This window comes from Coregonus lavaretus, assembly GCF_964263955.1.
Source record: "Coregonus lavaretus genome assembly, chromosome: 3".
Classification (NCBI taxonomy): domain Eukaryota; kingdom Metazoa; phylum Chordata; class Actinopteri; order Salmoniformes; family Salmonidae; genus Coregonus; species Coregonus lavaretus.
In genome coordinates this window covers 69,493,592-69,516,229 of record NC_139990.1, presented here as the reverse complement: position 1 = coordinate 69,516,229, position 22,638 = coordinate 69,493,592, and the positions used below count along the sequence as shown (strand labels likewise).

The 22,638-nt window shown below is 42.2% G+C and overlaps 2 protein-coding genes across 5 annotated transcripts; one reads left to right on the top strand and one right to left on the bottom strand.

Annotated features, from left to right (window-relative positions):
• Positions 1 to 1,442: 1,442 nt before the first annotated feature.
• LOC311116909 (acid sphingomyelinase-like phosphodiesterase 3b) lies at positions 1,443 to 7,888 on the top strand. The gene is made up of 8 exons (XM_084157464.1): positions 1,443 to 1,515; positions 1,680 to 1,893; positions 4,567 to 4,664; positions 4,796 to 4,939; positions 5,440 to 5,609; positions 6,058 to 6,238; positions 6,527 to 6,660; positions 7,090 to 7,888. The coding sequence occupies exons 1-8, from the start codon at positions 1,446 to 1,448 to the stop codon at positions 7,450 to 7,452; spliced, it is 1,374 nt and encodes a 457-aa protein (XP_084013590.1). The 5' UTR covers positions 1,443 to 1,445; the 3' UTR covers positions 7,453 to 7,888.
• A 4,998-nt stretch (positions 7,889 to 12,886) lies between these two features.
• On the bottom strand, positions 12,887 to 22,102 carry mecr (mitochondrial trans-2-enoyl-CoA reductase). Of its 4 annotated transcripts, none has more exons than XR_014610945.1 (11): positions 21,845 to 22,102; positions 21,624 to 21,721; positions 21,338 to 21,469; positions 15,619 to 15,762; positions 15,165 to 15,267; positions 14,552 to 14,654; positions 14,391 to 14,464; positions 14,214 to 14,274; positions 13,964 to 14,036; positions 13,055 to 13,612; positions 12,901 to 12,989 (listed from the first exon to the last, which is right to left on the bottom strand). XR_014610945.1 is itself a non-coding variant. In XM_084156100.1 (10 exons), coding segments are annotated over exons 1-10 (954 nt in total). In that variant the 5' UTR covers positions 21,847 to 22,102; the 3' UTR covers positions 12,887 to 13,448. The 4 variants fall into 4 exon arrangements, 2 of the variants coding, with proteins under 2 accessions (XP_084012226.1, XP_084012225.1); XR_014610946.1 differs by having other exon boundaries at positions 21,853 to 22,102; XM_084156100.1 differs by having other exon boundaries at positions 12,887 to 13,612.
• Between the last annotated feature and the right edge of the window lie 536 nt (positions 22,103 to 22,638).

Here is a 22,638-nt window from a genome sequence, read left to right as displayed (position 1 = left end):
TAGGGTTAGCAAAAATGCAGGGGAATCTTTCCCTTTAATTGGTTAACTATCACATTTACAGCTACCCCAGTAACCACTCCTCTCAATGGCGCCCTTTCATTGAGAGCAAAACAATTCCATCTCTTGTCCCCATTCGTTTAACACGGAGCGCCTGCTCCCTCTGACCAGCAGAAACAAAAACAATTATCACAAGACCACTTCTGGTTACCTTCACCGATTCCACAGCAACCAACTCTGTTTTCACCCACCCTGAAACCACAAATGGATCAGCCAAAAGGCAAGGGTCCACTTTTCCCAAAAATGTCACTCCTACTGTCACAGACTCATCTTTATCCTGACCATCGGTGCAAGCCTCGGGATCCGGTAACTTCACCACAACTACCACCTCCGATACTTCGCCCTCATTCACTTCCATTTCTCCTCCTGGCTTCAATCTGGCGTACAGCTCACTCTGTTTACACTTTCTACCGTTCTTCTTCAACAAATCATCTCCCCTTTTCCCGCCATTTTTAACCGACTCAAGCTCACCCTCTTCCTCCTCTCTCTCTTCAACCCCCTAATCTTGTTTTTGCTCTCTCAAGGGACGGCATTTAACCGGCTGTCACAATATCCGTACAATCAGCACGAACCCCTCGCTGTCCTAACCTGCTACCAAAGTCACTTTTTATCGAAGTGGCGTGAAAAGGCTGTGTCCCCGTTCTGCTGCTGGGTCATCAAACTCTCAATTTTATTGGAACCAAATTACAAAAGAATACATTACATCTAGTTGTTGATTAGTGTTAGAAATAGTATTTGCTACAGGTCACTATAAATTAATTTTTATAGCCTATTTTGACAAATATTTGGAACCATGTGCCTCAGTATATTAGTAGGCCTAATAGAATATAGAGATAAATTAGTATGTGTGGTGTCCAAGTCAACGTTGCTAATTATGCTGTGATGATAAGAAGATCCGCTGACACTGTACTTTGATTATAAAGGTTTATTATAACAAAGAGTTTCAGCGTCAGATTTACAGATACCTGCATATATCTGAAGAACAGCCGGACCCAATCTGTGATTTGCTATTCTTCCCTCCTTTGTTCAAGACATGGTATTTATATCCTATGTGACATAGTATGGCGTGATTTTAATACACCAATCCCTGGCTTTTCACATTTCTTCCCATATCCTCTTTTCCAGGAATGTAGTAATGCTTTCCAGATGTTTCCGAAAGCAGAGCCAAGTTTCCTCTAACACACTTTTGCAAACGTCAGCACAATCATAGACCCTCAGACACTACATATGCATAAGTATAACTTCAACCGAGCTGTTTCTTATCTTTCATTTTAGAGACTAGGCTATTTAACTAGGGACATGAGTCATGACTTCATAGATTACGGCGTGCACGTCTGTCCTTGGTCTGTCCAGTGAGTCTATCTTCCCCTTGATAGTCAGAGCGCACTATGGCTGCGATGCGGACAATCCTCCTGTCCTGTCTTCTTTTCACATGCGGGAAAGTTCTGGGGCTGTCAGGTGAGTGCATAAAATGGCCTAACAGTATACATTCAACAATTTAAATAATGTATTTAATATAGCCTAATCAATAATATAAAACAATGCAGCTATGTGTTGTTAGATAACCAATCGATAATGTTGTAGTCGATCTATCTGCGTGTCATCAGTACTTCTCTTTCCAGGCAACTTTTGGCACATCACGGATCTTCACTGGGACCCAACCTATAAACTCACCGACAATCCTGAGCGTGTGTGTGCATCCAGTGGAAAACGGCCTGTGCCCAGTGCGGGTAAATTTGGAGACTACCTCTGCGACGCGCCATGGGACCTTATTAACTCCACAGTGTATGCAATGAAAGACATTCTGCCAGATCCGGATTTCATCGTCTGGACAGGGTACAACAAACTCACGTTTATTTTATATAGCCCTTGTGTGTGTGTGTGTGTGTGTGTGTGTGTGTGTGTGTGTGTGTGTGTGTGTGTGTGTGTGTGTGTGTAAATTGAACTACACTGTTCAAAAAAATAAAGGGAACACTTAAACAACACATCCTAGATCTGAATGAATGAAATCATCTTATTAAATACTTTTTTCTTTACATAGTTGAATGTGCTGACAACAAAATCACACAAAAATTATCAATGGAAATCAAATTTATCAACCCATGGAGGTCTGGATTTGGAGTCACCCTCAAAATTAAAGTGGAAAACCACACTACAGGCTGATCCAACTTTGATGTAATGTCCTTAAAACAAGTCAAAATGAGGCTCAGTAGTGTGTGTGGCCTCCACGTGCCTGTATGACCTTCCTACAACGCCTGGGCATGCTCCTGATGAGGTGGCGGATGGTCTCCTGAGGGATCTCCTCCCAGACCTGGACTAAAGCATCCGCCAACTCCTGGACAGTCTGTGGTGCAACGTGGCGTTGGTGGATGGAGCGAGACATGATGTCCCAGATGTGCTCAATTGGATTCAGGTCTGGGGAACGGGCGGGCCAGTCCATAGCATCAATGCCTTCCTCTTGCAGGAACTGCTGACACACTCCAGCCACATGAGGTCTAGCATTGTCTTGCATTAGGAGGAACCCAGGGCCAACCGCACCAGCATATGGTCTCACAAGGGGTCTGAGGATCTCATCTCGGTACCTAATGGCAGTCAGGCTACCTCTGGCGAGCACATGGAGGGCTGTGCGGCCCCCCCAAAGAAATGCCACCCCACACCATGACTGACCCACCGCCAAACCGGTCATGCTGGAGGATGTTGCAGGCAGCAGAACATTCTCCACGGCGTCTCCAGACTCTGTCACGTCTGTCACATGTGAATCTGCTTTCATCTGTGAAGAGCACAGGGCGCCAGTGGCGAATTTGCCAATCTTGGTGTTCTCTGGCCAATGCCAAACGTCCTGCACGGTGTTGGGCTGTAAGCACAACCCCCACCTGTGGACGTCGGGCCCTCATACCACCCTCATGGAGTCTGTTTCTGACCGTTTGAGCAGACACATGCACATTTGTGGCCTGCTGGAGGTCATTTTGCAGGGCTCTGGCAGTGCTCCTCCTGCTCCTCCTTGCACAAAGGCGGAGGTAGCGGTCCTGCTGCTGGGTTGTTGCCCTCCTACGGCCTCCTCCACGTCTCCTGATGTACTGGCCTGTCTCCTGGTAGCACCTCCATGCTCTGGACACTACGCTGACAGACACAGCAAACCTTCTTGCCACAGCTCGCATTGATGTGCCATCCTGGATGAGCTGCACTACCTGAGCCACTTGTGTGGGTTGTAGACTCCGTCTCATGCTACCACTAGAGTGAAAGCACCGCCAGCATTCAAAAGTGACCAAAACATCAGCCAGGAAGCATAGGAACTGAGAAGTGGTCTGTGGTCACCACCTGCAGAACCACTTCTTTATTGGGGGTGTCTTGCTAATTGCCTATAATTTCCACCTGTTGTCTATTCCATTTGCACAACAGAATGTGACATTTATTGTCAATCAGTGTTGCTTCCTAAGTGGACAGTTTGATTTCACAGAAGTGTGATTGACTTGGAGTTACATTGTGTTGTTTAAGTGTTCCCTTTATTTTTTTGAGCAGTGTACTTGTACATTTACAGTGCTATGAAAAACTATTTGCCCCCTTTCTAATTTTCTCTAATTTTGCATATTTGTGATACTGAAAGTTATCAGATCTTCAACCAAAACCCAATATTAGATAAAGGGTACATAAGTGAACAAATAACACAACAATTACATATTTATTTAATAAACAAAGTTATGCAACACCCAATTCCCCTGTGTGAAAAAGTAATTGCCCCCTTACACTCACACATGGTTGTGCCACCTTTAGCTGCAATGACTCCAACCAAATGCTTCCTGTGGTTGTTGATCAGTCTCTCACGTCGCTGAGGAGGAATTTTGGCCCACTCTTCCATGCAGAACTGCTTTAACTCAGTAACGTGTGGGTTTTCAAGCATGAACTGCTCGTTTCAAGTCCTGCCACAACATCTCAATTGGGATTAGGTCTGGACTTTGACTAGGCCATTCCAAAACTTCCAATTTGTTGCTTTTTAGCAATTTTCATATAGACTTGATTGTGTGTTTTGGATCATTGTCTTGCTGCATGACCCAGCTGCGCTTCAGCTTCAGCTCACAGACGGATGGTCTGACATTCTCCTGTAGAATTCTCTGATACAGAGCAGAATTCATGGTTCCTTCTATTAAGGCAAGTCGTCCAGGTCCTGAAGCAGCAAAGCATCCCCAAACCATCACACCACCACCACCATGCTTGACCTTTGGTATGATGTTCTTACTATGGAATGCAGAGTTTGGTTGTGTTATTTGTTCACTTACGTTCCCTTTATCTAATATTAGGTTTTGATTGAAGTTCTGATAACACTCAGTATCACAAATATGCAAAAGTAGAGAAAATTAGAAAGGGGGCAAATACTTTTTCATAGCACTGTACCTTCTTAAAGTAAAATTTTCCATTGAGGATTGCTCCCATGTACTGTATATAAAGCTCTACACCTGTGATTGACTTTCTCTAAAAGAGGCCCATTATAACAACCTGACATTTGCCCTACAGAGATGACACGCCGCATGTCCCGAACGAGGATCTGGGAGAAGAGGCGGTTCTCTCCATTATCAGCAACCTCACCCACATCATAAAGCTTGTTTTTCCAAGTGTGTATAACCTCCAAAGCTTTTGAGGGGGAAGTCCCTCAGGGTCAAACGGAAAGATATTTCGTTTTCCTTTTGTTGTCTTTTTGGATATATTAATCAAATCCATATGATCATCTCATGTTACCTTTCAGGTACTAAAGTGTACTCAGCGCTGGGGAATCATGACTACCATCCAAAGAGCCAGCTACCCCCAGCCCAGAACAACATCTATGAACAGACAGCACAGCTGTGGCAGGGCTGGTTGAAACCAGAGTCTCAAACAACCTTCCGTACAGGTAAACTACAACAGATCCTGCCTAGGCTTGGTCATGTAAAATCAAAAACATTTTTATTGGTCACATGCCCTGAATACAACAGGTGTAGACTTTACAGTGAAATGCTTACTTAGGAGCCCATTCCCAACAGTGCAGAGTTAAAAGATAAGACACATATTTGCTAAATAAAAAAAAGGAAATAGTAACACAATAAAAACAATATATATATATATATATATATATATATACAAGGAATACCAGTACTGAGTCAATGTGCAGGGGTACGAGGAAGGAAGTTGAGGTAATACAGTATGTGCATGTGGGTAGGGGTATACCACCTGTACACAGATTAAGCCTCCTGGACTAAAATGCATGCTCAATTGACGTAATTCATTGAAATCACTTTTTAGTTCAGGACTAGGGTTAATCCGTGTCTGGGAAACCAGTCAATGGAGTCTGGAGTGGAATTAGTCAACTCCAGTCCAATCAGTTGTCTTGTCTTTCCTCTTTTTTCTTTATAGGTGGATACTATACAGAGAAGCTGCTGAATCGACCAGGTTACAGGGTTGTAGTCCTCAACACTAACCTATACTACGACCAGAACAAGGCCACAGAAAATATAGACGATCCAGCCGGCCAGTTCAACTGGGCAGACCAAGTTCTTACAGAAGCTGCCAACAACAAAGAAAAGGTCTTCAAATCAAATCAAAAGAAATCAAAAGTTATTTGCCACATGCGCCGAATACAACAGGTGTAGACCTTACAGTGAAATGCTTACTTACAAGCCCTTAACCAACAATGCAGTTTTAAGAAAAAAAGTGAAGTAAAAAATAGATAAGTAACAAATAACCTTGTTATTTGTTATAACTTGTTATAACAAGTTTTACCTCGTGCTCTATGTTGCAAGAAATTGTAAGAGAAGATAAGTGCCTAGTAACTCTACAAGTAAAAGCCAAGCATCTGTTAGAAAATATAGAGATAACAAACTCCTGTTTTCTTCATATGTAGTTGAGGTGATTTGAATCAAGCTCTCATGAAGTGGTAGCCCTGTCTGAGACTTGTAACGCAGATGTTGCATACGGATTTTGAGGATATCCTTATACGCTTTAATCGCAATCCCTCACCGATTTCGCTCTTAGGTTTACATCATTGGCCACGTTCCACCAGGGTTCTTTGAGAAGAAGCGGAGTAAGCCTTGGTTTCGACCCAACTTCAACAAACGCTACCTAGAGCTGATCCAGAAGCATCACTCTCTCATTATTGGACAGTTCTTCGGCCATCATCACACTGACAGCTTCCGCATGTTCTACAGCTCGGAAGGTACAGTGTCATTTAACGGATACACATACTACACTTTCATTCAATTTTGTCAAACTTTGTTCCACCACCTCCAGACATTCAACATTAGCCAGGGTCATAGTCTGTTTCTGCTCTTTTGCCAACATAGCAATGGAGTTGGCAAGAGCACAAACAGATCTGGGACCAGGCTAATTCAACATTTTAACATGATTGTTCAAACATTGGATGCAGGGAAAAATGCATGTGTGCTGCCAACCTATAGTACTTGTGCCTCTCATCTAAAGTATCTCACCAATTGTCTTTCCCCAGGTTCCCCTATCAGTGCCATGTTCCTGACCCCTGGGGTCACTCCCTGGAAGACCACCTTACCTGGGGTCATAGACGGAGCCAACAACCCTGGGATCCGTGTCTTTGAATATGACACCCAAACACTTCTAGTCAAAGTAAGAGCAGACGGACTCAGGTATTTTATTTTCTTCTTAAAAGCCAAAACAATCTGTCAATTTTAATGGTTGCTCAGAAACATAATCTTACCATTCTGCCTCTTCCATTAATGCCTGATTAACACTATAGGGCCGAACCAAACCATACTGTGCTGGCTCAGATAGTTTATTTTCACATTGTTCTTTCCTGCACGGCTCCAGCAACTGTGCTGGATGTGCTACCCTGCTGCTACCTGCTCTGTGGACTATGTTTTAAAAATTATAATAACAATCATTTATTTTAACTTCTATAGCGCTTTTCATAACAGAAAAAAATCTAAGCGCTTCAAAAGCAAAATGGAGAAGTTCATGGCTTGATCAGATGAAAATGGTCAGGGAGATGGTTGATGGAGTCTGGTGATTGTCTCCAATCTGTCTCTCAACCCACAGGACATGGTGACCTACTACCTGAACCTGACCCATGCCAACGTGGCCCAGGCACACTGGGAGAAAGAGTACCGCTTCACTGAGAGCTTTCGTGTGCCTGACGCCTCCCCGGCCTCCATGCACCAGGTCGTAGAGCGCATGGCCAGCGACCGCTGCTACCTGCAGAAGTACTACGAGTTCAACTCAGTCAACTACGACCTGACAGAGTGCAACAGTGACTGCCGCGTCGACCACGTGTGTGCTGCTAGAGAGGTAGACTTTGAGAGGTACGAGCATTGTCTGGAGAAAGAGAAGGCGTCATCGACTGGTGTTGCCTTGTTGCCAGTTCTCTCTGTGGTGATCAGTCTGGTCTGGTCCAGCTGTTAATGATCTCAATGTGCACCAAAGACATGGACCCATTACTACTGGCTGCCTACAATGAAAAGACTGAAAGGCTGCTCCATCCTATGGAGTCCTTCTTCCAAATGTTGCGATTAAGGACATTTACCTTAAATGATTTAATCAAATAGATACATTTAACTTTTTCTAACATAAGATCTTTCAAGAATGCCTCTTTTTGAGTATAGCGATCAGAATTCACAGATTGACTGCATGCTGCATTTTCCAGTCTGTGTATCTCAATTTCAATCATGTGCCATGCTTGTTAAAGTAAGTCATGCTATGAACATTTAGAAAAAAATGGTTTAATAAGAAGATCCACGACCTTTGATTTCAAAACTCTTTTTGTGACTTATTTTAACTCATGTTAATTGGTGTAAAGTAACATTTCTACCACCTGAAAATAATTTTGATACTCTAGCGAGGCCCATTCTTTGTGGGAGACTGTAGCAAGAATGAGCAATGTTTTCATTTCAATTTCTATATATTTTAATAAATCAATTCATAATCTTTTGAAGATCGAGTTGAACCTGGGGCTGTGGCGGTTATTAAATTTTGTCCGCCGGTGATTGTCAAGAAAATAACTGCAGTCTCATGGTAATTGACCATAAATTAACATAAACGGGTTTAGCATCTCCTGGCTTCCACTCATAGTCTACTGTAACGTATACGCAGGGAAGCAGGTGCAGAAGGTGAGTTTAATCATGAAACTATACAAAATAACAAACATGAGCCGCGTACTGAACGTGAGAGAAAACAACACTGCCTGAAGACTGAGGCTTACTGAGGGCTATATGAAGGTAGAGTAATCAGGGGTGGTCCATGTGTACTTAATGATGGGGAGCAGGTGTGCGAAATAATGGTTGCCAGGTGTGCGCAATGTGGGTTGCCAGGACCGGTGGTTAGTAGACCGGAGACGTCGAGCGCCAGAGGAAGGAAGCAGGAGTAGACGTGAAACCTACTAGCCACTGATGCAGACCTTTGGAACAGCCACATTTAAAAAAAAGTATAATAAATCAATTTAATATAGCCTACACCATTACAATAAATCCATTATTTATTTTAGACAGGTCTAAAGAAACATGATATGAAGAAAATGTCATTTTTTGTCCTTATGGTTGGCCCTGATCTGGCTATGCCATTCAGCTGTGGGCTACACTAGTTCATCTAGCAGACAAGATTTGCTTAGAATTCCGTGGCATTACGTTTTATTATTTTATAGTATGAAGAATACAATTGAACATAGCTGAATAAAATAGAAAGGATATTTTCTCCAAAAGCTTTCCAAGGAAGTGCGCACATGCTGCTATTCTGTGTTGAGCGGTTAAGAAATAAACAGGTCCTCCTATACAGTGGGGGAAAAAAGTATTTAGTCAGCCACCAATTGTGCAAGTTCTCCCACTTAAAAAGATGAGAGAGGCCTGTAATTTTCATCATAGGTAAACGTCAACTATGACAGACAAATTGAGATTTTTTTTTTCTCCAGAAAATCACATTGTAGGATTGTTAATGAATTTATTTGCAAATTATGGTGGAAAATAAGTATTTGGTCACCTACAAACAAGCAAGATTTCTGGCTCTCACAGACCTGTAACTTCTTCTTTAAGAGGCTCCTCTGTCCTCCACTTACCTGTATTAAATGGCACCTGTTTGAACTTGTTATCAGTATAAAAGACACCTGTCCACAACCTCAAACAGTCACACTCCAAACTCCACTATGGCCAAGACCAAAGAGCTGTCAAAGGACACCAGAAACAAAATTGTAGACCTGCACCAGGCTGGGAAGACAATCTGCAATAGGTAAGCAGCTTGGTTTGAAGAAATCAACTGTGGGAGCAATTATTAGGAAATGGAAGACATACAAGACCACTGATAATCTCCCTCGATCTGGGGCTCCACGCAAGATCTCACCCCGTAGGGTCAAAATGATCACAAGAACGGTGAGCAAAAATCCCAGAACCACACGGGGGGACCTAGTGAATGACCTGCAGAGAGCTGGGAACAAAGTAACAAAGCCTACCATCAGTAACACACTACGCCGCCAGGGACTCAAATCATGCAGTGCCAGACGTGTCCCCCTGCTTAAGCCAGTACATGTCCAGGCCCGTCTGAAGTTTGCTAGAGTGCATTTGGATGATCCAGAAGAGGATTGGGAGAATGTCATATGGTCAGATGAAACCAAAATATAACTTTTTGGTAAAAACTCAACTCGTCGTGTTTGGAGGACAAAGAATGCTGAGTTGCATCCAAAGAACACCATACCTACTGTGAAGCATGGGGGTGGAAACATCATGCTTTGGGGCTGTTTTTCTGCAAAGGGACCAGGACGACTGATCCGTGTAAAGGAAAGAATGAATGGGGCCATGTATCGTGAGATTTTGAGTGAAAACCTCCTTCCATCAGCAAGGGCATTGAAGATGAAACGTGGCTGGGTCTTTCAGCATGACAATGATCCCAAACACACCGCCCGGGCAACGAAGGAGTGGCTTCGTAAGAAGCATTTCAAGGTCCTGGAGTGGCCTAGCCAGTCTCCAGATCTCAACCCCATAGAAAATCTTTGGAGGGAGTTGAAAGTCCGTGTTGCCCAGCGACAGCCCCAAAACATCACTGCTCTAGAGGAGATCTGAATGGAGGAATGGGCCAAAATACCAGCAACAGTGTGTGAAAACCTTGTGAAGACTTACAGAAAACATTTGACCTGTGTCATTGCCAACAAAGGGTATATAACAAAGTATTGAGAAACTTTTGTTATTGACCAAATACTTATTTTCCACCATAATTTGCAAATAAATTCATAAACAATGTGATTTTCTGGAATTTTTTTTCTCATTTTGTCTGTCATAGTTGACGTGTACCTATGATGAAAATTACAGGCCTCTCATCTTTTTAAGTGGGAGAACATGCACAATTGGTGGCTGACTAAATACTTTTTTCCCCCACTGTATGCTTAATTTAGTTATTTATGCAACTTTAGTTGTATTACAAACGTTGGGCTATATGTTTAGATTTTTAATACATTCTAAGGCTGCATGATGCGACTAATGATGATTTGAAAAAAGTTGCATGGAATGCATGAGCTCTGATTTGTTTCTTGTGCAGGCTGCACACACTTTATCAGTCTCTCATTCACAATTTGACAAGCACTTGATAATATTCCCACCAGGCCTCAAATTTCCCAGCGTCATCCCCCTTGTGTGGCCATAATGCCCCCTAAAAAACCCATGCCTTTTGCGGCCAAAGTAGCCGTTGTGCCCTTGGGCTGAATATAATAATTATAATTCCCTTCTCCCGGCTGCAGCGCTCCAAAGCATGTCTCACTCACATGGCTCTCAGATATCTCAATTCTTATTAGCCAATGCCCATCACATGATCGGGTCCTTCTCACAGGCATCTCAGCTAAGAAGTAGGCTACAAGTGAAGACAGACACATTGGGGATGCAACTGCACGCGTCCCTCATCGAATTCTGTCCACATTTAGCCTACTTTTCATCAGCCAACAAGATGAGTAGGTCTAACGAACAGCAAAAGCACTAGCCTACGTCAATTTACTATCCCCCATAGTACAAAAGTTGACTAATTCTATTGGTCAACTTGTCCTTTTGTGCAATAAATAAATATTCCAAACATAGCCTACTCTGGGACAGTTGTGGGATGCGATAGATCCCAAATTAATACAACCACTCGCATATTTTTTATTTTATTTTAAGCAATGAGGCTGATGCAACAGATCAGAACATTTAACTTAAAATGTTGATCAACTATTAGGCTATTTCTTCACATTATAAGCGCAGCAATGCGCACACGGCAGTAGGCTATAAGCTCAAATGTTCCAAAACGCAATCAATTAGCAGGAAAACACTGGTCTCAAAAATGTGATTATGCATGTAATGCTTTATTCTAGAGGTGCATTTTTTGGTGAAAAACTTCCCCAAACTTGAAACTCACGCGCTGCCTATGTATGCCAGTTAGGCTCTACATCGGTTTTAAAGCGAATTAATGTGCTTCATATTAAGAAGTCATTTGGCCACTTTAGTTGTGATACAAACCTTATCAAAACATACAGGCCTATGGGCTAGGCTACATGAGGTGTGCGACTACGATTTGAAAAAGTAAACAAAAAAAAAAAGGTATGTTTCTTGCCTTACTGCACACGATGGGCATCATTCACAATTGATAATACATCATTCACAAGTGATAGACTAATATTGTCACCCATCAGACTATTCTTAATTTAATGTTGTCTTTACATATACTAAATAATATGTGTTAAATTAGCTTTGATTTACACTGAACAAAAATAAACGCAACATGCAGTGTTGGTCCCATGTCTCATGAGCTGAAATAAAAGATCCCAGAAATGTTCCATACGCATGAAAAGCTTATTTCTCTCAAATGTTGTGCACACATTTTTTTACTTCCCTGTTAGTGAGCAAGATAATCCATTCAGCTGACAGGTGTGGCATATCAATAAACTGATTAAACAGCATGATCATTACACAGGTGCACCTTGTGCTGGGGATAATAAAAGGCCACTCTAAAAGGTGCAGTTTTGTCACACAACACAACTCAATGCCACAGATGTCTCAAGTTTTGAGGGAGCGTGCAATTGGCATGCTGACTGCAGGAATGTCCACCAGAGCTATTAAGCTATTGCTTAATCCATAGATTAAGGCCTAATTTATTTATTTCCATTGACTGATTTCCTTATGTGAACTGTAACTCAGTAAAACCATTGAAATTGTTGCATGTTGCGTTTATATTTTTGTTCAGTATAGAATTAACCATTACCATGCGCCTGTCTCGTAACAGGGGCATGGGAGAAGAAGAAAAAAGTCATCTATGCACTTAAATAGCAAACGGAGGACACTTTTCCCATGGTTCATTTTCATGCCAGCCAGATAGGCTATACTCCTGTTGTAAAGCGAAACAATGTGCTTAATATTAGGAAAGTTGATAAATTTAGTAGGCCTATTAAAAAAAACTGATGGGATCCTCTTTTTAACAGAGGCCATTAAAAACTCTGTTTTCTTACACAATTGCATAGCCTATAGAAATGTTGCAAAAATGAGCTCATGGGCTCTCAATGAAGTGTTTGATTTGATTTCCGAAAACATTTGCATTGACGTCAAGAGTGATTAGAGGGACAATAGAGTGCCGAGTACCAGGCAGTTAGCAAGTTTGGTAGGCTACTAATGACCATCAGCAGCATCAGCGCTTGGAGAAGCCTAGTTACCGTGACTAAATGTTCATGTGGAATTTGCCTGCGGTCGTGACTCGTGACTGCCGGTGGCGGTAATATGGTCACTATAACAGCCCTAGTTGGACCCTGCATTATTGTTTTTAAAGCAATAAACCCGTCTACCACATGTCATGATCGTATTTGCTCATGTTCATACAACAAGTAATTGGAACTCTATAAAATAGCTTAAAATAGATTGATCTTTGCCAAATGTTTATTCGTGTTTTACCAGAACACCATGTGTTGCATAACCACGTTACCCTGGTTCCAGATCAGTTTGTGCCATCTTGCATAGTAATAACCATAGGAGTTGCCAAGACAGCACAAACAGATCTGGGACCAGTCTATAACAATGTTACCATGCAGGAGAAACAAACGTAGACAACACATAACAGTTGTCAAGTAATCCATGACCATTCTGAAAGAATTCCAGGAACGTTGTCAGGAAAGATGACTTAAAGTGGTGCTGATCATATATATAGTGGACATTGAGCCTCTACGGAAGATACACATATATTGAATGTGTTTCTGACAATGTCGAGACGGCAGCCTTGGTGCTGCACCCGTTGAACGTGCGGGGACTTCATTTTGTATGCAGGGTCGTATTCAAATCGGGCACCTTCTGCAAAACACAGTTTCTTATTGCACAAGTCCAGGTAGTCCCTCCCTGTTTCAGTCCGATTTCTTCCATTTGGAGCCTAATGAACACAACCCTGAGAACGGCCGGGGCTGGTCAAAAGAAGGGTCACATGACCAGGACCTGTTTGGCTGAGGTGAACGGCTGCATGGCAGTGTCCAGTGCTTGCCGGAAGTCTTGGAGGCCCACCTCGGAACAGGCAGGTGCGGTCAGCTTTCCCTGGCGGATCAGGGAGCAGAGCTCATCCAGCATTCCCCGTAAGGCCCCCTCATCTGGGGAGACGGAAAGATACATAGAGAGCCTTATTATAAGACATTATAGAAGCTCATACACACCAACTCATTCACATAACAGGTTATAAAGCATCATACGTGGTTTCAATTTGTAAGTCGCTCTGGATAAGAGCGTCTGCTAAATGACGTAAATGTAAATGTAATACCTGCAGGCTTAAGAAAGTAACATTTGATACTGGACATTCAAAGGGACAAAATTAAAGGAATCACGTGTCTCACTAATAGCTTTGACCCACTATGATGGCATGTGAGGTATGAAGAGCAAAGACCAGTCTCTCCAGACTCCTACATATTTTGTGTGCGTATTGTATCTAAATAGTCCTGGCTCACCCTTAGAGTGGGTTCTCTTCCACTGGGTGACCCAGAACCCTTGCACTTTCACATTTTTGAAGATCAGGGCACTCTGGGGAGAGGACAGACCATTTTCTTATAAGTACGTACAACACACAAGTGGTTTCCATAGATATTAGCATTTAAAGTTATCACCATGTTTGTGAGCGGGAGAGATAAACTGTCTTGAAATAGTTCCTAGAGGAACATGGTAGAAAAAGGGTAGTATTCCAGGAAGTAGCAGTCTTACCACAGGAACAGTGATTGGCTGCTTGGCCATCCCTCCATACGTCACCATCGACCCTCCAACTCTGAAAAGGTAGGGGGAGAGAAACTATTTACTTGATCAGATTACAAATCCACTTGAATCTCTGAACATCAAGCTTTTGCAACAAAGAAGGTTCAGTTCAGTCACCGGAATACTCACTGTAAGTGACGGAGGAGTTCTGTTGCACTCTTGCCCCCAACTCCGTTCAATGCCAGCTTAGGCCTTGGACAGGTCTAGAAGGAAATTAAATAGTGAATTTACATCCAAGGAAAGATCATTATCACATTTAGGCCTTCAGAGCAGTGTTGAAATCTACAGACCTTGAAAAGTTCCTTCATTTCATGCCGCCTCAGGGTCTCCTCTTTGATCACATGACTGGCGCCCATGGCCTTCAGCCTATCAGTAAGCTGTGTGAGATCTGGCCTGTGAAAAGGGACACACGAGTACATGCAGTTATTCAATACAGGGGCCTTCTTGAATACGCAACCTTGCTTAATATAGTCACTGATTTCTAAGGAAGTTTCTATAGCAGTCTCTCTCACATCACTTTATTAGGGCAGTAGGCTATATTATGATAGTGTGTTACTTACAACAACCCTGTTCTAGAACAAGACTCAAAGTGCTGTTTTCATTATATCACAGATTCCCAGCCGATAACCCAGTGTTATCATTAGGGCTGGAATCCTCCCCCTAAATTGTTTTACTTCAGCTGCTGAAAGGTCAAATTCTTAATCAGTCACTCATTCACAGATGTTCTCTTTTTGAAATGTAGCTTAGTGCAGTATGCATTGGTTGTATTCATTTGGCACCAAACCGAAGAAGTCAGACTGAAACAGGGAGGGAGTCGAGGGACTACCGCTAATTTTCGTTTTCTGTTGCAAAACATTTTCAGTCACGTGACCTAATGAATACGAAACTGGCAATTGGATGTACCTGTCTCTGACCACATTGATGGTTTGGATCCCCCTTGCAGCAGCGATCTGTATGACAGCCTGACCCACACCACTGTTGGCTGCATTCTGGATCACTGTGTCACCTGGAATGAACTCACATACAAAGAGCAGTGCAATCAACCTATTATACAGTGTAGTGTGATGAAGGAAGGTTAGGTTCTGTATAAAAAGACTGAAGCTCACTTGTACCCTTTTAACACTATTGGGCCAACCTGAACCTACTTTGCTGGCTCTGACATTTTACTTTCACATGTTCCTTTCCAGCAACTTACGTGGATGCATAACAAGGCCAGAATCTTATAGCACTGCTCGGCTTAGCGCAGTAGTGTGAAAAAGGTATTGGAGTGAAAAAGGTATTGGATAAGGGTATAATGGACAAAAATGGGTAACAGCTAGCTTAGATTCTACTTGTTGAAATGGTGAACTTAGCACACCTGGTTTCAGCTCCTCAAAGTCGGAGAGCATCCTAAAGGCAGTGCAGGGGTTAACCCCCAGTGTGGCTGCAGAGAACAGGGGGATGTCATTGGGCAGCGAGATCACATCGTCTTCAGCTAACACCGCTGCTGTCCTCCACGTCCCTGCTCAGACAGAGAGAAAAGGACAGGGTCGTGTTCATTAGGCACCAAATAGAAGAAAACGGACTGAAACAGGGAGGGACCACCTAAACTTGTCCAAGTACCTTTTTTTGTTTTCCGTTGCAAAATGTTTTGCTACGGTGTGCCCCGCCCTAATGAATAAGGCCCTGGGGCCTAATTTATAAACATTGCGTAGGCACAAAATATGTCCCAAAACATAAGTGCGCCTGTTCACGCAAAAGCTGGCATTTATAAAAACTGAACTTCACGTGAGAATATGCTTATCCTCCTGCAAACCTTAGACCATGCGTACGCACAGTTTCTAGTGGTTGAAGTATTGCATTGCAAGAAAGCATAGTAGGCTAGTAGTAGCAGCCTTGTGCAAATGCGTAATATATGATGACACTCTTATTCATAACAAAAAAAACAGGTAGGCCTAGCTAAATATAAAACAAGATGCAGTCATTTGCGGTTAGCGAGAAGAGCGTAAACCAAATGTATCTTTGCATGCTAAAATAAATTAGAAATGGGCATATACTGTATATCCTATTATTTATTTAATTTCCATGATCATTGCAGAATAAATTCCTCACCTACTCTGACTGTGATGGTTTCATAGGCTTCTCGCAAAATAGCCTATAGGCATTCAACAAGTTAGGATAGACTACCATTTGTCCCATCATTTAATTGGACCCACTTCACAGTAGTAAATACTTAAGCTATTTAAAGTAGCCTATTTTGCTCCATGCGATCCAATCCGAAGTGCAGTTTAACGGTAGAACAGACGGTTCACCTTTTCTATTGATGTTTGTAGGCTACGTCTGAGTACTGTAATGCGAGATTTATTGCGTAGACATTATTTCATTTATAAACATAATACATACACTATACACTACCAGTAAAAAGTTTTATAACAGCTACTCATTGAAGTTTTTTTCTTTTGACTATTTTCTACATTTTACATTTACATTTTAGTCATTTAGCAGACGCTCTTATCCAGAGCGACTTACATTGTAGAATAATAGTGAAGATATCAAAACTATGAAATAACACATATGGAATCATGTAGTAACCAAAAATGTGTTAAACAAATCAAAATATATTTTATATTTGAGATTCTTCAAATAGCCACCCTTTGCCTTGATGACAGCTTTGCACACTCTTGGCATTCTCTCAACCAGCTTCATGACCTGGAATGGATTACAATTAACAGTTGTGCCTTCTTAAAAGTTAATTTGTGGAATTTCTTTCCTTCTTAATGCGTTTGAGCCAATCAGTTGTGTTGTGACAAGGTAGAGGGGTATACAGAAGACAGCCCTATTTGGTAAAAGACCAAGTCCATATTATGGCAAGAACAGCTCAGTTAAGCAAAGAGAAACGACAGTCAATCATTACTTGAAGACATGAAGGTCAGTCAATCCGGAAAATGTCAAGAACTTTGAAAGTTTCTATAGTGCAGTCACGAAAACTATCAAGCGCTATGATGAAACTGGTTCTCATGAGGACCGCCACAGGAATGGAAGACCCAGAGTTACCTCTGCTGCAGAGGATAAGTTCATTAGAGTTACCAGCCTCAGAAATTGCAGCCCAAATAAATGCTTCACAGAGTTCAAGTAACAGACACAGCTCAACATCAACTGTTCAGAGGAGACTGTGTGAATCAGGCCTTCATGGTCGAATTGCTGCAAAGAAACCACTACTAAAGGACAACAATACGGAGAAGAGACTTGCCAAGAATACGAGCAATGGACATTACACCGGTGGAAAAGTGTCCTTTGGTCTGGAGTCCAAATTTGAGATTTTTGGTTCCAACCGCCGTGTCTTTGTGAGACGCGATGTGGGTGAACGGATGATCTCCGCATGTGTATTTCCCACCGTAAAGCATGGAGGAGGTGGTGTTATGGTGTGGGGGTGCTTTGCTGGTGACACTGTCTGTGATTTATTTAGAATTCAAAAGGCACCCTTAACCAGCATGGCTACCACAGCATTCTGCAGCGATACACCATCCCATCTGGTTTGGGCTTAGTGGGACTATCATTGGTTTTTCAACAGGACAATGACCCAACACACATCCAGGCTGTGTAAGGGCTATTTTACCAAGAAGGAGTGATGGAGTGCTGCATCAGATTACCTGGCATCCACAATCCCCCGACCTCAAGATGGTTTGGGATGAGTCGGACCGCAGAGTGAAGAAAAAGCAGCCAAGAAGTGCTCAGCATATGTGGGAACTCCTTCAAGACTGTTGGAAAAACATTCCAGGTGAAGCTGGTTGAGAGAATGCCAAGAGTGTGCAAAGCTGTCATCAAGGCAAAGGGTGGCTATTTGAAGAATCTCAAATATAAAATATATTTGGATTTGTTTAACACTTTTTTGGTTACTACATGATTCCATATGTGTTATTTAATAGTTTTGATGTCTTCACTCTTATTCTATAATGTAGAAAATTGTAAAAAAAAAAAGAAAAACCCTTGAATGAGTAGGTGTTCTAAAACTTTTGACCGGTAGTGTATATACAGAAGTATGTGGACACCCCTTCAAATTAGTGGATTCTGCTATTTCAGCGACACCCACTGCTGACAGGTGTATAACATCGAGCACACAGCCATGCACTCTCCATAGACAAACATTGGCAGTAGAATGGCCTTACTGAAGAGCTCAGTGACTTTCAACGTTGCACCGTCATAGGATGTCACCTTTCCAACAAGTCAGTTCATCAAATTTCTGCCCTGCTAGAGCTGCCCCTGTCAACTGTAAATGCTGTTATTGTGAAGTGGAAACACCTAGGAACAACAACGGCTCAGCCGCGAATTGGTAGGCCACACAAGCTCACAGAACGAGACTGCCGAGTGCTGTAGCGCGTAGAAATCATCTGTCCTCGGTTGCAACACTCACTACCAAGTTCCAAACTGCCTCTGGAAGCAACATCAGCACAAGAACTGTTCGTTGGGAGCTTCACGAAATGGGGTTCCATGGCCGAGCAGCCGCACACAAGCCTAAGATCACCATGCAAAATGCCAAGCGTTGGCTGGAGTGGTGTAAAGCTCACTGCCATTGGACTCTGGAGCATTGGAAACACGTTCTCTGGAGTGATGAATCACGCTTCACCATCTGGCAGTCCGACGGACGAATCTGGGTTTGGCGGATGCCAGGAGAAAGCTACCTGCCTAAATGCATAGTGCTAACTGTAAAGTTTGGTGGAGGAGGAATAATGGTCTGGGGCTGTTTTTCATGGTTCGGGCTAGGGCCCTTAGTTCCAGTGAAGAGAAATCTTAACGCTACAGCTTACAATGACATTCTAGACGATTCTGTGCTTCCAACTTTGTGGCAACAGTTTGGGGAAGGCCCTTTCCTGTTTCAGCATGACAATGCCCCGTGCACAAAGCGAGCTCCATACAGAAATGGTATGTCGAGATCGGTGTGAAAGAACTCGACTGGCCTAACTTCAACCCCATCGAACACCTTTGGGATGAATTGGAACGCTGACTGTTATAGCAGCAAAAAGGGGGACCAATTCCATATTAATGCCCATGATTTTGGAATGAGATGTTCGACGAGCAGGTGTCCACATACTTTTGGTCATGTAGCGTATATCATAACCATTGCAGAATAAATTCCTCACCTTTTCTGGCCAGGATGAGTTTATATTCCCATAGTCGCAATACACAAAATTACCATGCACATCTCTCATTTAATTGGGACTATTAGTTAGGCTATTATAATTTAAATGTTTTGCTCTATGCATCCGACAGGGTGCGCAGTTGATAACATACAGTAGAATTTAACAGGTGAACAGACAGTTTATCTTTTGCATTGAAGTGTGTAGGCTACCACTGTAAGTAGGCCTACTGTAGTTTCATTTTTTCCCAAGTAAACAATGTTGTTTCAGAATTCACGGGCAGCGCAGCATATTTAGGTTCGGGAAAAAGTGAATGCAGGTCTACAACAATTTGCAATTGTTTTTGTCTTTCATAAACGGTCAGATACCACAAATGTCACTGCAAAAGAAAACATTCTGCCAACACCTCCAAAGACATTTGATCAAGTTCACCATTGCTATTTCCTTTAGATACTGTCTTGGCCTAATTCCAATACTTCCAAACTATACAGCAAATAAGGGCGTTCTGAGAAGACTGCACAAGTACAAAAATATTGAGATTTAGAAACTTGGCGCACGCCATACATACGCATGTTTCCGTTATAAATCAGACCCATCCTGAAACTGTGCGCGCATGAACGAGCATTAAAACTCTGCCTGAAAAACGCCCATCAGTAACCTTTTATGGTGACAATAATGCCCTTATTTGCTGTATACTTTGGAAGTATTCGAATTAGGCCAATGCATTTTTCTAAAGGAAATAGCAATAGCGAACTTGATCAAATGTCTTTTTAGGTGATGGCAGAATGTTACATTTTGCAGTGACATTTACTGTAGGCCTAGGCTATCTGACAGACAAAAGGTTTATGAAAGACAAAACAATTGCAAATTGCTGTGGACCTGTAAACAGACGTTTGAATTTAATAGAGCTTAATGTTTTGCATTGACTTTCTCTAACCTATGCTGCACTGCCCGAATTCTGAAACATGGTGTGCTTACAGTGGTAGCCATACACAATTTAATGCAAAAGATAAACTGTCCGTTCACCTGTTCAACTCTACTGTACGTTATAAACCAGATTCCTTTCTGATGCATAGAGCAAAATACTTGATTCTAAAAGGCCCAATTGAATGAGAGATGCGCATGATAATGGTGTTGTAGGCTATGGCTACTTCGGGAATATGAACTCATCATGGCCAGAAAAGGTGAAGAATTTATTCTGCAATGGTTATGAAAAATTGATTATGTTTATGAATGCAATATTGTCTACTCAAGAAATGTGAAATTACAGTATTCAGATGTAAGCTGGTGGAACAGACAACTGTCTGTTCCACCGTTCATAAACTGTGCTCCGGATCGGATGGCATAGAGCAAAATAATTAAATTAGCTTATCTATTTTACTACTGTGAAGTGGGTCCAATTAAATTAGAGATTTATCGAATGGTATCCTTGTTGTAGGCCTATGCTACCTCGTAAGTATAAAACCATCACAGAAAAGGTGAGGAATTTATTATGCAATGATCATGGAAATGAAATAAATAATAGCCTTGGAAATAGATGCCTATTTTGAATTATTTTAAAATGCAAAGAAACAAAATAGATTTTCTTCTCTTCTCACTAACAGCAAATGATTGCATCTTGTTATTAACCTGTTTATTGTTATGAATTAGCCTGCTCATCATATCCCCCATTTGCACAAAATTCTTATCTTCTTGCAACGCAATACTTCAACCACTAGAAACTGTGCGTACACATTGTCTAAAGTTTGCAGAAAGGTGAGCACATTTTCATGTCAAGTTCAGGTTATATAAATGGCAACTTTTGCATGAAAACTGGCGCATGCTTTGGGGTCTATTTAGTACATATGCACGGTTTATAAATGAGGCCCCTGGTTTCTAAAGCATGAAGGGCCATTGAAAGGGCTTGAATGTAAACCTAGACAGATATTTCAGCCCAGTAGTATCTCATGAGCATTAACTCACCTAATCCAGCATCTCTTGGGATCACCCAGTCCCCTGGTTTGAGTGCTTTCACCTGGCTGCCCACTTCCAGGACCTGGGCCACCCCCTCGTTTCCTCCTACTGCTGGAAGGTCAGGTAGGATGGCATAGGTACCTGCAGGACCAAATACGGACATTGGCTTTGGATATAAAACAACTATAGTTAGGATAAATTTGAACTCAATCCAGTTCATTCATGAGAGGAACTCAACAATAAATTAAATTGTGTGTGTTGTTTTTTCTTTCTTTCCTTTTTTTTTTTTTTTTACCTTGGATCATGTTTATGTCAGAAGGGTTGACGGGGGCTGCCAGCAATTTTACAAGGACACTCTTCGCACCAACAGAGGGAAGCGCCATGTTCTCCAACCTGTAAAGCACACAAGACACATTTGAAGCCTCTGGATTCTCTCCTCAGATACTTCTGCAACTATGACTGCACGTCACGGCAGCATTGCATTTACATCCAGACTAAATGGGTCGCAGTACTAACATTCTTACTGAACAACTTGAGCAGGGTCCCCGTGGTTTCTGTACAGTAGGGCCGTACAACCATTGATTGAAGATTCAGTTGAATACATACAAATACTACCCCTCGCGCTTGATAGTTGTTGTTGTTGAGTATTGGATCCACTGGTGAAGGTTCTGCATACTGTATGCCTCCTCACCTCGGTTCTTTTGCATAATAACCATGCGATACGTGACACCTTTCTTTTAAAACATAAACACGTAAACCCGGCCATCTTGGATTAAGTAGGGTTTCCACCACTTCCGATTTCGCCAGACGAAGTTCCGCCCCCCATTCATTTTCAACGTGAGCACGCGGAGCAATGCGCAGGGGATTGTGGGAAGGTGAGCGGTGCGAACCCTGCTAGCCGAGTGATAGAAAAAGTTAAGCTCTGCTCTACTTTATGCAAATTGCACGCTGCCACAGCTGCCATTAACCGATCAGGTGAGAAGCAGATGTTTGCTTGAAAATATTCTGTTCATTAAACATAGTTTCGCCTGTTATTAGTTCAGGGCAAGCACAACCAAAAAGGAAAGCAAATCATAGCTGTGTCTGGATTTCCAATTCTATATGATTTTGCTTTGCTTTGCTAGAATACAGAGAGATTTGCACAACAATGTTTGCTTGTCCTGCTAGCTAGTGTCGTAGTAAATATTAAAATGTTATAGCTTGGTCTGACTAAAATCTTGTGCATGACCCATTTTAATGTTAGGAGCTTGTTTTCAATCAATGCTGTTCCTATGCAAGAACAATGGACAGAGCCAATATCTTCTCAAGGA

What these genes read in the sequence shown, in the direction of transcription:
- LOC311116909 (XM_084157464.1), top strand. Translation starts at nt 1,446, where the DNA reads ATGGCTGCGATGCGGACAATCCTCCTGTCCTGTCTTCTTTTCACATGC. An exon ending in GAAAGTTCTGGGGCTGTCAG is followed by an intron (nt 1,516 to 1,679) that starts GTGAGTGCATAA and finishes TTCTCTTTCCAG; the next exon opens with GCAACTTTTGGCACATCACG. An exon ending in CATGTTCTACAGCTCGGAAG is followed by an intron (nt 6,239 to 6,526) that starts GTACAGTGTCAT and finishes GTCTTTCCCCAG; the next exon opens with GTTCCCCTATCAGTGCCATG.
- mecr (XM_084156099.1), bottom strand. Translation starts at nt 22,094, where the DNA reads ATGGCCGGGTTTACGTGTTTATGTTTTAAAAGAAAGGTGTCACGTATC. An exon ending in GACCCTGCTCAAGTTGTTCA is followed by an intron (nt 21,722 to 21,852) that starts GTAAGAATGTTA and finishes TGTGCTTTACAG; the next exon opens with GTTGGAGAACATGGCGCTTC. An exon ending in GAACTCCTCCGTCACTTACA is followed by an intron (nt 14,275 to 14,390) that starts GTGAGTATTCCG and finishes CTACCTTTTCAG; the next exon opens with AGTTGGAGGGTCGATGGTGA.